Source organism: Astatotilapia calliptera, chromosome 2 (genome assembly GCF_964374335.1).
Source record: "Astatotilapia calliptera chromosome 2, fAstCal68.1, whole genome shotgun sequence".
In the NCBI taxonomy this organism is placed as follows: domain Eukaryota; kingdom Metazoa; phylum Chordata; class Actinopteri; order Cichliformes; family Cichlidae; genus Astatotilapia; species Astatotilapia calliptera.
Genome location: NC_137423.1, coordinates 30,849,366 through 30,863,961, shown reverse-complemented (window position 1 = coordinate 30,863,961; position 14,596 = coordinate 30,849,366). Strand labels below are relative to the sequence as shown.

Sequence of the window (14,596 nt, the reverse complement as noted above, 5' to 3'; positions counted from 1 at the left end):
CTCATACTACACTTAAAACTATTCACAAATAATTTTAGAGATTTTTATAGACATCCCCATCTATGTGCGCCATCCCTTTAATGAAAATAGCCATTATGCGCTTAAAATACAACCCTCAATATTAAATATTGTACAAAACGCCGACATTAATTAACAAAAACTGCAAACACATCAATTAAAAATACCTAAAGTACGATACGAAAAACAAGAAAGAGTAAAGCTGTAGTATTGGAAGTAGTCGTGTTCTCTAATAAGAAGTGGGCGACAGAGGGAGATGTAGAGAGTCAGTGTGAGAGAGAAGGAGGAGGGGGAGCTCTTTGGAGCTATTTTCAGCACCACTAGTGTGGACAGCGCCACACAGGCGGCCAACTGCTGCTGCTGCATGCTGCTGAAGAGACAGCCAGCTTACAAGGCTCCCACTGAAGACGGGCCTGGAAAATAAAACCTCAGCCTACTCGATATTTTTTTCAGCTGTACACAAAAATACACAGGACTAGACTGCGTCACAAGCACAACCCATGAAATTTTACTGCTGTAAACACACATGTAGATAATGTGTGTTTACGGCACACATTATCTACATGTGTGTGTGTTTTTTGGCTAACTGTTATTTGGCATTGATGTTATCTGATACTTGTCACTTAGTATCAATATTTTAAGTCATTTTAACCTGTAATTTGTATCTTTGTACAGCACTTTGGCTAACACTACTGTTGTAATAAAATGTCCTATATAAATAAATAAATGTAAACATAAACATAAAAGGTGAAAGAACAGTAAAATAAAAAGCTTAAAATGTATGGTTAGATGTTTATTTAAAAAATATCTGGCCACATAAAGTATTAAATGTTATATTAATATTATGGTATTTAGTCATGGGGCAAAACCAAGGCTCGGAGACATAAGATAACTTAAAAATTCTGAAACCAGTTCTTGTTCAACAAAAGTTAAATTATTGTGGTTGGTATTAAGCTGCTAGTAAATTCAAGTTATTGAATCAAATCTGCAAGGACATTTATTAAAAGTGAAATTGTGATTTACACAACTGGAAGCAAAGTTCTGCAAATGAAATCACTCTTAAAAATCCCCATATTCCATGTGTTCACTGTCCAGCACACAGTACACAGCTAATGCTGATCAATGGATCAGTTTCTACATCACACACAGGATGGAAAGCTGGATACTCTCCTATATAGTCACTATATAAATATGGAAATATTACCTCAGGTTTCATTAAATAATACCAGTGAAAGACTAATGACAGTAGTAGTATACCTACTACTATGAATCTACATTAACTAACTGTAGCTTAATGAAATAAAGTTCAAGTTTTCAATTCCATTTATTTTACGTTAGTTTCCAAAGTTTCTCCTTTCAGTTTATTGTTTACTGATTTAAGCTTAAGATTTAAGCTTAGTTCTCAGTAGCTTCATTCTTACTTTTAGTCTTCTGAAGTATAATAATATGGAGGGCATTTAACAGAGGTATGATTTAAGCTATTCAGAACAACTATTACAAATATAATACAACACTTTTTGAAGGTAGTTGACTCACTGGCATGTAGATGTACAAAGTCTTAAAAAAGCACATGCATCTCGGACTGTAATGACAAATTTCAACAAAAACAAAAACTTAACAAAAAGAAAAACACTGACATCTGCTCAGTTGTTTTATTTCAGAAGTGTAGTTTTTATTTTTATTTGAGAACTTAAATGTTTTTAATGCAAAGTTTTTTTTTTGTTTAGTTGGAGTTCACTATAATATGTAATTTTCAATAGTAGTTTCAGATGTACATATATGAACATTTCTTTACACTTTTAAAAAGTAAAAATCACCAAATGTGAATAATATACATCTGTGGAATCTTCCAAGGCACTTCTCCTTATGTCAAAACATGATACTGTATGTTTTTATACTTATTGCAGAACTTCTCTATACTTAGAGTTGCAGACACATTCTATTAAAGCCCAGTATATTCAGGTTTCTGAGACCATTTTCCATTTTTAAATAATCACTCTTAAAACACCATATTATTTTTATTCATCCTTTGTTAATCAGGATTACATTAACTAGATTATTAATAAATGCAGATATTTGCTGCTGAATTGTTTTTACTCATGCCATCAACTGCAGATTTGACAACAAAGAAGACTTGAACATGATTAATATTTAGAAATCATGACTAAAATCCTTTACATGTTGTATTGATCAGTGCATTGTTCTGACATTTAGAGATATGTGAGTATATTATTAATTCATGCCCCTCTGATAGATCATGTGACCCCACATGAAAAAAATAATGCTTTTTAATGCATTAAGTCATGTAAATACCATTACTGTAAAGCAGCACCTTTAATTATTTGTAGGCAGGTGTTGTGACAACTTTATAGTCCTTTTGGCGGGAACAGTTTGTGACCCTGTGGCATATTTCTCTTACTTTGGACCCTCTTCTATATCAGAAGAGAGGCAAGCCTGCGTTCTATAACCTCCTAAGACCCGAACTCTTTCATGGGATGCAATTTTAATTTCTCTTCGCTATTTGGGCTGATTGGGACCTGATGAATGTAAAGACAAAGAATTACCAGATATTTTTTTTTTACCTGATTTTTGTTTCTAGGAAAAATTAGATCCACATATGAGGATATTCGTATGAAATTTCGATCGAACAGCAGCAATATAATGTCCTCATAAGTGAATATCAGACCCTTGTGGAGCAAAATTGAGTATTTTGGTCTAAATAACCCAAAATGTGTTGTCCAAATATGTGGACGCCAGGTCCTAGGAGGATAAGGCAGGCTTGATAAAAGCCATACCTATCTGTGTAATGCAACATAAACAGGACACCTCATGAAATAAAATCCAATACACCCACTCCAGGCGCTGAATCAGCAGAACAGTTTATTGATCTTTATTTTGATATCTCCTAACTAAGTTTGAGTGAATTTCTGGTAATAGAATACTGAAAACAAGCTAGTGATAATTGATCATTCTAAACAGACAGACATTGCTATCATTAGTAGGTTATTGTCCTATTACTTGAGCTATACTTCATCATTTGGATTGCAATATCCTATTTAATCACTATGATGCAATGGTTTCTTATTTATATAGTGGTTGATGGTCCAGAGTATCAATCCAGTAACTAAAGTTCTTGGTACTGGACAGCATAATCCGTGCACCTTCATTCTGGCATGAGATCTGTAGCAGCTGGTCTTCCCTGCTAATACATTCCTTAAACCAAATTAACTTGTTTACAGTGAGAGATACTGAGCTTACACAAATATCCTATTTAAATGTAAAACACTTTGAGGCCTTTAAAATCTATAACGGAGCTGATGGCTTACTAATCTATAGTGAGATCTTAAATTATGAGCGCATTAATGTAATTAAGTGTTTGCCCCCAGTCAACAATCAAATTATGTTTTATTGATAACCTACTTAAGCAATAAACCAGTCACACCGTCACACGTGCTCAGATGTCACAAAAGCCACATCCATGGATGCCTGATTGAATCAGTGGAGGTAAATGTTTTGTGAGGTATGCAAAGAGATGTGTTGCTTGTAAAAAACCCCAAAAACAAACAAACAAAGAATGATTATCTGCTTATGTGGTGTTTGGACACTGCAGCAAAATAAGTTATTGTTACATTTTGTGTTTAAAGTCTGTTTTTGTATGTGATTGAAAAGATGTGCCTGTGTGAGTGCATCAGTACTCTGTCCTGCTTGTTTAATCAGAATAATTTGCACTGATGTATGTCTTTGATGGCAATAGTGTACAAGAAGAATAAAAAATATTTCTTACCTTATTTGGTGAGTCATGATTTGACAGGATTGAGGTAGGAAACAGGAACAGCGCAGCGCAATGAGTGGAAAGAAAACATGAAAGAGAAAAACAAGAGAGACAAGATATCAGTTAGACTGGTGTCTTTATCCAGAGTTTGGCTGTGGGGAGAACGGTAACCAGCATACTTACCATTACAAAAAAAAAACCAAAAAAAACAAAAAAAACAGGGTGAAAAGATTGTGTGGTGAGTCATAAAGTACTAATCGTACTAACTAACTAACTATAAACTGGTGTTATAATGATGTGCAGTGAATAACAGTGTAATAACTATTTATTCAGATAGACTGTGTTATCTGCTCTGTGTGTGCACAAACTATTAAATTTCTACACGGGAAGTAATGATATGATTAAATGCTCATCACAATGTACTGTACCAAACATCAAAAGACAGAAAAAAGAAAACAAATACAAAGCATGATACAAGTTTTCCTCATACCATCTTAAAAATGTATAAAAATAAGTGCCGTATTTTCAAACAGTATTAAGCATTAAGGAGGCTGTAACCTTAAATGATAAAAGACTGGAACATGGTATCAATCTAATACTCAGAGTCTGAAGTATGTATTAATAAAAAGATCCAATGTGAGTATGAAAGTGAAGGAGAGAGAAGGGATATTCACAGATACAATCTTAAAGTATATATATATTGTTAGTTTAACAAAAATCAAAACCAAAACAGATGATACTATTGTAAAAAACAGAAAATAAATCAGGTGATATAACATAAAAATAATCTCTGTTGGATATGTAATAACAGTAAACAGACCATTGTCACAGCAGTTTTAGCTAAAATATCCATTTTGATCAGTATTCATGAAACAATTTACAGGTAAAACAATCAGCTAACCTCTTTCAACAGAAGCACATACATGCTTGGATACTACAACAACCATTTTAGCCCAAATAGGAACACCAGTGTGATCATTACTGAGGGATAATAGGTCAAAGGAATCAAATCACACCACTGCACTGGTGGAAAAACTGCCACTACCCCCATAACAACAGCAGAGGGCCTCAAGGCGATGGCGAGCTAAATCCATGCCATATTAATGAGATTCTTTGCACTGTGCCCCATGTTTGTCACATCTGACATGTGTGATGAGTATCTTAGTGGGGGAGCTCTGAGCTTCTAAGACAAAGCAAAGCATAAACTGCTTTTCATTACACTGGGATTATACATTAAACTGTACATTATATAACCTTGCCATTTATGCATATGAACACATTTCAGGAAGTAATACATGATCAGTGTTGCTTAGAAACACAAAACAGCTCAGCCAGTGCACAAAGAAATGACAAAAGGACACCAAAATGCTGTTGTTCCTTTTAAAAAGCCATACAAAAAAAATAAAATAGAAATCAGGTCATTCAGTGGGTCATTCACAGTTGAATTACAGTCATCAGAGACAACATTTTGCTGAAACGGGTTGTGAGAAAACACACAGGGTAGCACAGATTAGAAAAAATATCACAAACAGCCATGACAGCCCAATCTCCCTCCCCTTTCTCCATCATTAGCCACCCAAGGTCTGAGGATGCTGCACCTATTTTCCCATAACAGGGGTGTTTCCTTTCCTCATTCTAGCCACAAATCTAAAAAGCCAGTAAGTACCAGAGGGTACATCTGCTGCTGAACCCCTGTGGCATCATAAAAAATGGTACAGTCCTGCCCGTGAGTCAGCTTGTTGCTATGGTAACACATCCCACCTCCTTTACTTGCATCCCACCCTGCTTCCTGCAGCCTAACAGGGATAGCAAAAAAAGGAGCTAGAAAAACAATATGGAGGATGAATAGCCAGCAGAAGAGGAGATGGGAAATGATGCTCTCACACACGTGCACATTCACACTCATAACATGTTCAGATAAAGCAGACATTTATAGACTGCTGGGTACAAACAAATCTCTTGGAAATTGGCAGAAAAGTGGGACAAAAGAGATTTTTCTTCTTGTCACAAACATAGCAGCCAAACACAGAGATGAAAAGACACCCAATGGTTTGTTATTCCTTTTTATAGACTGGACAAAATGTCCTACATTTAGCAATCTTCCTCTCCCTTTCTCTGTGTGTCTTTTTTTCCTCTCTCTGCAGCAGAGTGGTGCAGCTGGAGAGGGGGAGGGGAGGGATGCAGAAAACGAGATCAGGAGGAAAATGAAAGAGTGCTGTAGACAGAATAACTGATAAAGAGTGGCGTCCAGCTACAATTTCACACCACTTTAACTTAAGTTAATAATTAAATTTGAATGGTTAAAATAAATATATGTACACTTTATGTGTGCTTGCTTTTTAATATATTTTCTCAAATTTCTTACCCATATACTGCAAATTTTAAAGGTGTATACTTCCATGAAGCAATAAATGAACTCTCCCACAGGGACAGACCACACTGGGTTTTTTAAGCATTATTTTTGAGAGATCTGTAGCTTTTATCTTTTCCCTGTTAGTATCATGTTCAATATATTACACTGTCTGCCCAAAAGATATTATGACATACTTATAAGTCCCCAATATCTCAGCTATCTGGCCAATACTGTAAAAAAAATACAACAGGGGACTTAAATATATACATCCTCATCTTCAAAGACAACACACAATGTGTTGATAGCCCCCAGAGGCATAAACATGAGCACACAGCTGCTCACCAGACAGCCTGGCAAGGAAGTCAGGACACATAGAAACAGTTTAGATCTGTGGGAACCAAGAGCTTCTGCATGTGATTAAAGTTTTGTGGCTAGTAGGAAGTTTAACAAAGTAATAACCAAGGGTTTGTGTAGGTTTGAAGGTTCTAAAATGGCTGATGGCAGCTTCAAGGGAGGGTTCTTAAAAAGGAGAAGGATAAAAGAACATACGGATTTAGTAAATGGTATAAAACTCGTTGAATGATTTAAGTGGTTGCAAAGACATTTCTGTGAGCTTTGACCCCTAAGGAGACAAAAGAATTTATGGCACTCAGTAAAAAATGCCACCAGCATAAACAGGAAAGACATAATGGAGTAAAGACAGTTAAAAACAGGTAAAGCAGACACAGATGTAGGCGTATAATAATGGCAGACTGCTTCCAGAGGGTATGTGGGTTAACACAATTAACCTCATGGTTTGAGATTTTTGAACTTGGATTTTTATATGCACAAACCCTGACCTCAAGATATAAGTATATATAAATAACAATATATATTTAAAACAAAACAGACTATAGACACCAGACAATAAAGATCCACAACTTTCATTCAAAAGTGGAGAACATGAAACAAACAGAACTGCTGAAGGATTATCTTTAATTACGTTATGCCAATAGTAAGTCACCACTCATGCAATAACCAGAATATTTAAAAAATAAGCACTATGAACCTTACATCTAAAGTGAAGTCTAATTTTCACCAAATGTGGAAAAAAGAAAAGTCAGTTATTATTTTTCTCATGACAGGCGCTGCAATAAAAACAGGGTTATTTGTGCCAAAACAGCACAGAGCTTTCATATTAAAAAAAAAAAAAAACTTACAGAGGATGATGTGGAAAGAAGAAAATCCACTCAGTTGCTATGTAATGCTCACAAGATACTGAATAATTAATTACAGATTAATTAGATTTCAATATAATTTAGTTCAGTTGTCCTGTGTAACTGCATTTGTTGTTCAGTCAGATTCAGCCTCTAGTTGTTTGTTATACAACATTTATCTCTAGCTTTATGGTTTTGCTGGTTTTCTACTTATTTTTTCTACATACTTCAGTCTCTCTGTCTGTGTTACTTACAGTGCACTTAAATGTAGCCTGACATAATAGTTTCAGTTTTCTATTTTCACCTTTTTACAGCAGACAAAGAGGGCTGCAGACCAAAATGGCTGCTGTGCTTCACAAACACAAATGCTGCACAGAGGATGATGAGACTGTGCCGGTTACCACGTGCTTCTTCCCTTCCCCCTCCTGCCTCTCTCTTTCTCTCCATCTCCTCTCAACCTCCTTGGGATAAACTGTGACTGTTCCCTTTACACCTACAGTACATTTTAAACAGTTAAACCCCAAAACACTGTATCATTCTTTGACCATATTTATTGAATTGAATGAACTAACTTTGTTATATTCAAGAGGAATTCCACCCTGGCTTTTGTATTGCAATCACAACTGCTGCTGTAACATGTGCAGCCCAAAACCCACGCCTGTAAACTGTTATGAAGGGAACTAGGTCACTGAAAAGTAGTCCACTGCATGGTTGTGTTTTTCGCAGTGAGAGCAATCTGTAGCAAAGCTTTAGCAGGGATGAAGCCCTGAATTATTTTTATTTTACTATGGCAAGATAGTAAGAAGACTATCTCTGATAGTCATACAGCACATTATAACTCCTCTTTGCATTTTTCAGAGTAAGAGGTCTCAACATGGAAAGCACATTGTTATGTGTTTCGTCAGCACATAACATCAAGTTTCACTGCAAGATGAGGCAAACATTAGCCAGCACTACTATATGACAAATTTAACAAATAATTAATATGATAAAGAAACAATGAAAACAAGATGGAAATACTAATTCAATAAGATGACTGTAGTGCCATAAAGCAAAGACAAAAGTACACCCTTTGTACCGAGCATGAATCAGCATAAGAGAATGTGCAGTAACAAAAAATACTGATTCATTTTCAAAATAACTGAAAAGTATCTGTTTAGGCTTGTAGACTATACCAGTCAAGAAAAAAAAGAAAAGAAAAAAAAATCCACCGTTAAGCATGTCTAAATAGTAAGTTGTGGTGGGAACTAATGAACTAATTTATTCAGTATAGTTTTAAATTCACATTTTCTGAACCATCCTATTGCATTTTTTTAATTTTTATACCCCTGAACAACTGTCTATAATCTTAACTTAGATAGATACCTGCAGACTACTTTTGGAACAGTAAGGACTGAAACTGAGTAGACTTGATGACATAAATACAGTATGAGATAATAAAAATAATGACTAATCAGTGACCTAACTAATGTGTGTGTGTGTGTGTGTGTGTATATATATATATATGTGTGTGTGTGTGTGTGTGTGTGTGTGTGTGTGTGTGTGTGTGTGTGTGTGTGTGTGTGTGTGTGTGTGTGTGTGTGTGTGAATATAGATTTTCAGGAATTTATGACCTCACCTCCGTGGGTATATTCTCTGACTCGGTTTTATGCCTTTGAACTGTCCTGGTAGCACTTTGGTCAATACTCATAGTGCTTTGGCTGAAGGGTCGGGAGTTCTTCACATCACTCATTCGAGAGTCAGTAGTACCATAGACCTCATAACTGAACCCCTGCTTCAGCGTACCGGTGCCGCTTACGTCTGCGTAAAGGGGAGGATAGTATGGAATAACAGGAAGATTCCCGCTGGATTTATAAAACAACCTCTCGCGTCTCCACCTGTAGATTCTGACTGATATAATAACCACTAAACACGTGATGAAGAGGAAGGAAACTACAGCCAGAGCCAAGACTAAGTAAAAAGTCAGGTTGTCATTGTACTCCTTGTCGTGCGTCAACTCAGTGAACTCCGACAGCACTTCAGGGAAGCTGTCCGCCACTGCCACGTTAACAATGACTGTAGCAGAACGAGAGGGCTGCCCGTTGTCCTCCACTATAACAGTCAGTCTTTGCTTTACAGCATCTTTATCAGTGACTTGGCGGATAGTTCTGATTTCTCCATTCTGTAAGCCCACTTCAAACAGCGCCCTGTCTGTGGCTTTCTGCAGTTTGTAGGAGAGCCAGGCATTCTGTCCAGAGTCCACATCAACAGCCACCACTTTCGTCACCAGATAGCCCACATCTGCTGAACGAGGCACCATTTCAGCCACCAGAGAGCCACCAGTCTGGACTGGGTACAGAACCTGAGGGGGGTTGTCGTTCTGGTCTTGGATCATTATTTTCACAGTCACGTTGCTGCTGAGTGGAGGAGAGCCTCCATCCTGCGCTTTTACGCGAATATGGAACTCTTTTGTTTGCTCATAGTCGAAGGAGCGCACAGCAACTATCTCCCCCCGCTCTACATTCACTGAAAAATAAGCAGAAGCTGACATCCCATTCAGCTGACTATCCTCAAGAAAATACGAAATGCGCGCATTGCTTCCATAGTCCATGTCGCTGGCTTTGACGGTGAGGAGTGACATACCAGGTGAATTATTTTCATTGACGAAAGCGGTCAAAAACTGTTGCGGGAACGTTGGTGCGTGGTCATTTACGTCCGATATTCTTAAATTAATACTCTTGTTTGTGGAAAAAGGCGGGGAACCCTCATCTACTGCTGTAATAGTTATATTATATTCTGGTACTGTTTCACGATCCAAAATATCGTCAGATATCAGACTATAGAAATTAGGTGCGGAGGACTTGATTTTGAAAGGCAAATCTTGGCTAATATAACACCTAACATGACTATTTTTACCCGAGTCCAAATCTTTAATATTGATCATTGCTATGACGGTATTTAGAGGGGAATCTTCTGGTATTGCATTGGAGAGGGAAATGATGCTAATTATAGGGGCATTATCATTTAGGTCGGTCACTTCAATTAGCACCTTGCTTGTGTCTGTAAGGCCCCCTTTGTCCGTGGCTTCAATGTTTATTTCATAATGTTTAGCTTTTTCATAATCTAAAACACCAGTTACACTTATTTCTCCGCTGTGGGGGTCTATAATAAACAGGGAAGATGCACTGCTGGTATGCTGTGAGAACGAAAATGTTATCTCTTCATTTGTTCCCTTATCATTATCAGAGGCACTGACTCTTAAAATAACGGCGCCCTTCGGTGCGTTTTCAGGAACGGTAACCCTGTAAACGGACTGGCTGAATACTGGCGCATTGTCGTTAGCATCCAGAACAATGACGTTTATTTTGACTGAACCCGATTTCTGAGGATTACCTCCATCAAATGCTGTCAGAGTTAATTTATGCTCTTCTTGTTTTTCTCTATCAAGAGATGTGTGAAGAACCATTTCAATATATTTTGTACCATCGGGAAGAGATACAACGTTCAGTTTGAAATTATCTGAAGGGTTGAGTTTGTACGTTTGAATGGTGTTCATTGCTACATCGGGGTCACTGGCACTCTCTAAGGAATAACGAGCCCCCGGTGAGGCAGATTCAATAACCTGGAAATTGTATTCCTTCTTGGAAAAATACGGAGCGTTGTCATTGATATCTAAAATCTCTACATCGATTCTGTGTAGCTCCATTGGATTTTCAAGGATTATTTGGAAATGAAGAGAGCACGGAGACACTTGCTTGCATAATTCTTCCCTGTCTATCCTTTTAGCCACTACTAAAGTCCCTTTTTCTGAATTCAGACCAATGTACTCACTGTCGTCCTCGGTAAATATCCTAGCACGCCCAGATTTCAATCGCTTAATATCCAAACCTAGATCTTGAATTATATTCCCGACAACAGAGCCCGTCGCCATCTCCTCTGGTATAGAATAACGGACCTGACCGACAGCCATTTCTGCGACGCAGATGCAGACAAGCAGCGGCAACAATGAAGCAATTTTCTTTTCGGCGAAATAACAAAAAACACCCATAGTGACGAAATTGTTCACAATATCTGAATGAGGAAAAGAGAAAAAAAACACGGTGGGAAAACGGACCAAATATTTGGTCACAAGTTAACAACTGAGTACGGGGAGTGTGGTTTGTCAGTCTAGCTCCGAATAAAGCAACAGAATGGCGAGGGAGGACCTCGACTAGAAAAAAAAGCTCTGATTTTAGTGATACTAACCAACAGCGGCACTTAGGGACATAAAAGGGAAATGCAGAAATAGATAGATAGATAGATAGATAGATAGATAGATAGATAGATAGATAGATAGATAGATAGATAGATAGATAGATAGATAGATAGATAGATAGATAGATAGATAGATAGATAGATAGATAGATAGATAGATAGATAGATAGACGGATGTTGTGTCTCTGTCCAAGGTACTGGACATTATATAAAGTATTGTAATAATAATTCTAACCTCTAGAGGAGAGTCTGGTTCATCCAGGATGCTCTTTTCACTCTGTATCCGCTGCATCGTTCCTGTAGAACTGGGGTCCATTATCAGCACGTTCTGACTACCAGCTCTGCCGAACTTACAGTCACTCTTTCTGGAGTCAGTCGTCCTGCACACCTCGTAATTGTAAACATGGGGAAGAGTCCCTGTTCCCAAAGTGTCTGAGTAACGTGGTGGATAATATGGAATGACAGGCAGGTTGGAGTGATACAGGATGCGAGACTGTCTCCACCTGTAGATTTTGACTGATATAATAACCACTAAACACGTGATGAAGAGGAAGGAAACTACAGCCAGAGCCAAGACTAAGTAAAAAGTCAGGTTGTCATTGTACTCCTTGGCGTGGGTCAACTCAGTGAACTCCGACAGCACTTCAGGGAAGCTGTCCGCCACTGCCACGTTAACAACAACTGTAGCTGAACGAGAGGGCTGCCCGTTGTCCTCCACTATAACAGTCAGTCTTTGTTTGACAGCATCTTTATCAGTGACTTGGCGGATAGTTCTGATTTCTCCATTCTGTAAGCCCACTTCAAACAGCGCCCTGTCTGTGGCTTTCTGCAGTTTATAGGAGAGCCAGGCATTCTGTCCAGAGTCCACATCAACAGCCACCACTTTAGTCACCAGATAGCCCACATCTGCTGAACGAGGCACCATTTCAGCCACCAGAGAGCCACCAGTCTGGACTGGGTACAGAACCTGAGGGGGGTTGTCGTTCTGGTCCCGGATCATTATTTTCACAGTCACGTTGCTGCTGAGTGGAGGAGAGCCTCCATCCTGCGCTTTTACGCGGAAGTGGAAATCTTTGATCTGCTCGTAGTCAAAAGAGCGCACTGCATGGATGACTCCACTATCAGCACTAACGGACACATACGAGGAGACTGGCACTCCGTTAACGGAGGAGTCTTCCAGTATGTAAGAAACACGGGCATTCTGGTTCCAGTCAACGTCCGTGGCTTTGACTGTGAATATAGAGAGGCCCGGTGTGTTGTTTTCTACAATGTAGGCCTCATATGAGCTCCTCTCAAAGACAGGTGCGTTATCATTAACGTCTGAGATCTGTAAGGTGAGAGTGACACTGCTGGAGAGGGAGGGCACTCCCTCATCAGAGCAGGTCACGGTGATGTTATAGTCAGAGGCTCTCTCTCTGTCTAAATCACTGTCTGTCATCAAACTATAGAAATCACTGGTTGTAGACTTCATCACAAAAGGAATATTTTCATTCATTGTGCACTGGACCTTTCCATTTTCACCTGAATCTGCATCCTTAGCATGAATCATTGTGACCGTAGTACCGGGCTTTGCGTCTTCTGTTATTACATTCGATTTAGACATGATATGAATATCAGGCTTATTGTCATTCATATCAATCACGTCAATCTTCACTTTACACGAGTCAACTAGTCCTCCGTCGTCACTTGCACGAATGTTTATCTGAAATGTTCGAGCTTTTTCATAGTCAACATTTCCTATAAGCCGAATTTCACCACTTTCACCGTTTACTTCAAATAAACCACGGGCATTGTCTAATATACTGGAAATTGAATAAGTTATTCTACCGTTAGACCCATGATCCGCATCTGTTGCTGTAACTCTCATTACAGTAGTTCCGACTGCCAAATTTTCTCTTATCGAAGCTTCATAAATTGACTGCGTAAAGACGGGAGCATTGTCATTTACGTCTAAAACAGTGATTAGAATCTGCATTGTTCCTGTCATCTGCGGCTCTCCCCCATCCAGCGCCGTCAGTATCAGAGACAAGTGTTCATGTTTTTCTCTGTCAAGAGGTTTGTCTAAGATCATTTCAACGTTATTCGTTCCATCTGCCTGATCATGCAATTTAACCACAAAATTCCCTGACGGTTCAAGTTTATAGGTTTGCAGTCCATTTAAGCCTACATCAGGGTCGACGGCACGATCTAAAATGAATTTAGCCCCACGGACGGCGGATTCGCTAATTTTAAATTTGACGTCATTCTTTTCAAAGGACGGCGGGTTATCGTTAATATCTGTTATCTCAACTGTCACACTGTAAAATTCCATTGGATTTTCTAGTATAATTTGAAAATGCAAAGCGCAAGGCGTTGTTTGCCCACAGAGCGCCTCTCTGTCGACCCTATTCTTGATGAGGAGGACTCCTCTACCGTTATTCAGCTCAAAATATTCATCGGTGTCTGGAGAAAAAATACGAGCTTTACCCGATTTTAATCGTCTAACATCTAAGCCGAAATCTTTTGCCATGTTTCCAACTAGAGAGCCTTTCGACATTTCTTCAGGAATCGAGTAGCTGACCTGTCCGAGTACCGAGCTGAGAGAGAGGACCGAGAAAAACAACAGTACTTGCCCTCCCATTGTTCCCTCTGAAGATATCCCGATGACAAGCAGGTATGGATGCGATTGATTTTTAATTCCAAATGAAGAGGTTAAAGCTGATTTTCAATCATATTCCCAAAACATAAAAGAGACACGACGTCCTGTGTCCAGTAAACTGTAGACAATGAGGGTTGCTTCTCCCTCTTTCTCTCTCTAAAATAAAGGCATGATGGGAGGTACAAGAGTCGCCGTTAAAATAGAAACGGACTGGGCAACAGCGGCACTTTGAGTTCATGAACTATCATTGCATTTTAAATGTTCAAAATGAAATAACATACATATACTAAACATGAAAACTAAACATTTACTATATGGGAAACATTCGAAGAGTTTACGGTTCAAAAATTTTACTCAAAGTAATACAGATATCTGAATTACAAGAT

At 38.4% G+C, this 14,596-nt stretch overlaps 1 protein-coding gene across 35 annotated transcripts in view; it reads right to left on the bottom strand.

Annotated features, from left to right (window-relative positions):
- Nucleotides 1–14,596, bottom strand: part of LOC113036849 (protocadherin gamma-C5-like) — a 271,126-nt gene that overhangs the window by 51,240 nt on the left and 205,290 nt on the right. For 4 of the 35 annotated variants that reach the window (XM_026193501.2, XM_080288504.1, XM_080288549.1 and 1 more), the window contains exon 1: nucleotides 11,808–14,587. The exons of 30 other annotated variants lie outside the window; for them this stretch is intronic. In XM_026193501.2, the coding sequence (XP_026049286.2) occupies nucleotides 11,808–14,192 (2,385 nt within the window). In that variant the 5' untranslated portion in view covers nucleotides 14,193–14,587. Of the gene's footprint in view, nucleotides 1–8,957; nucleotides 11,509–11,807; nucleotides 14,588–14,596 lie in introns of those variants that run through there. One more of the 35 variants, XM_026193538.2, reaches the window with a different exon arrangement.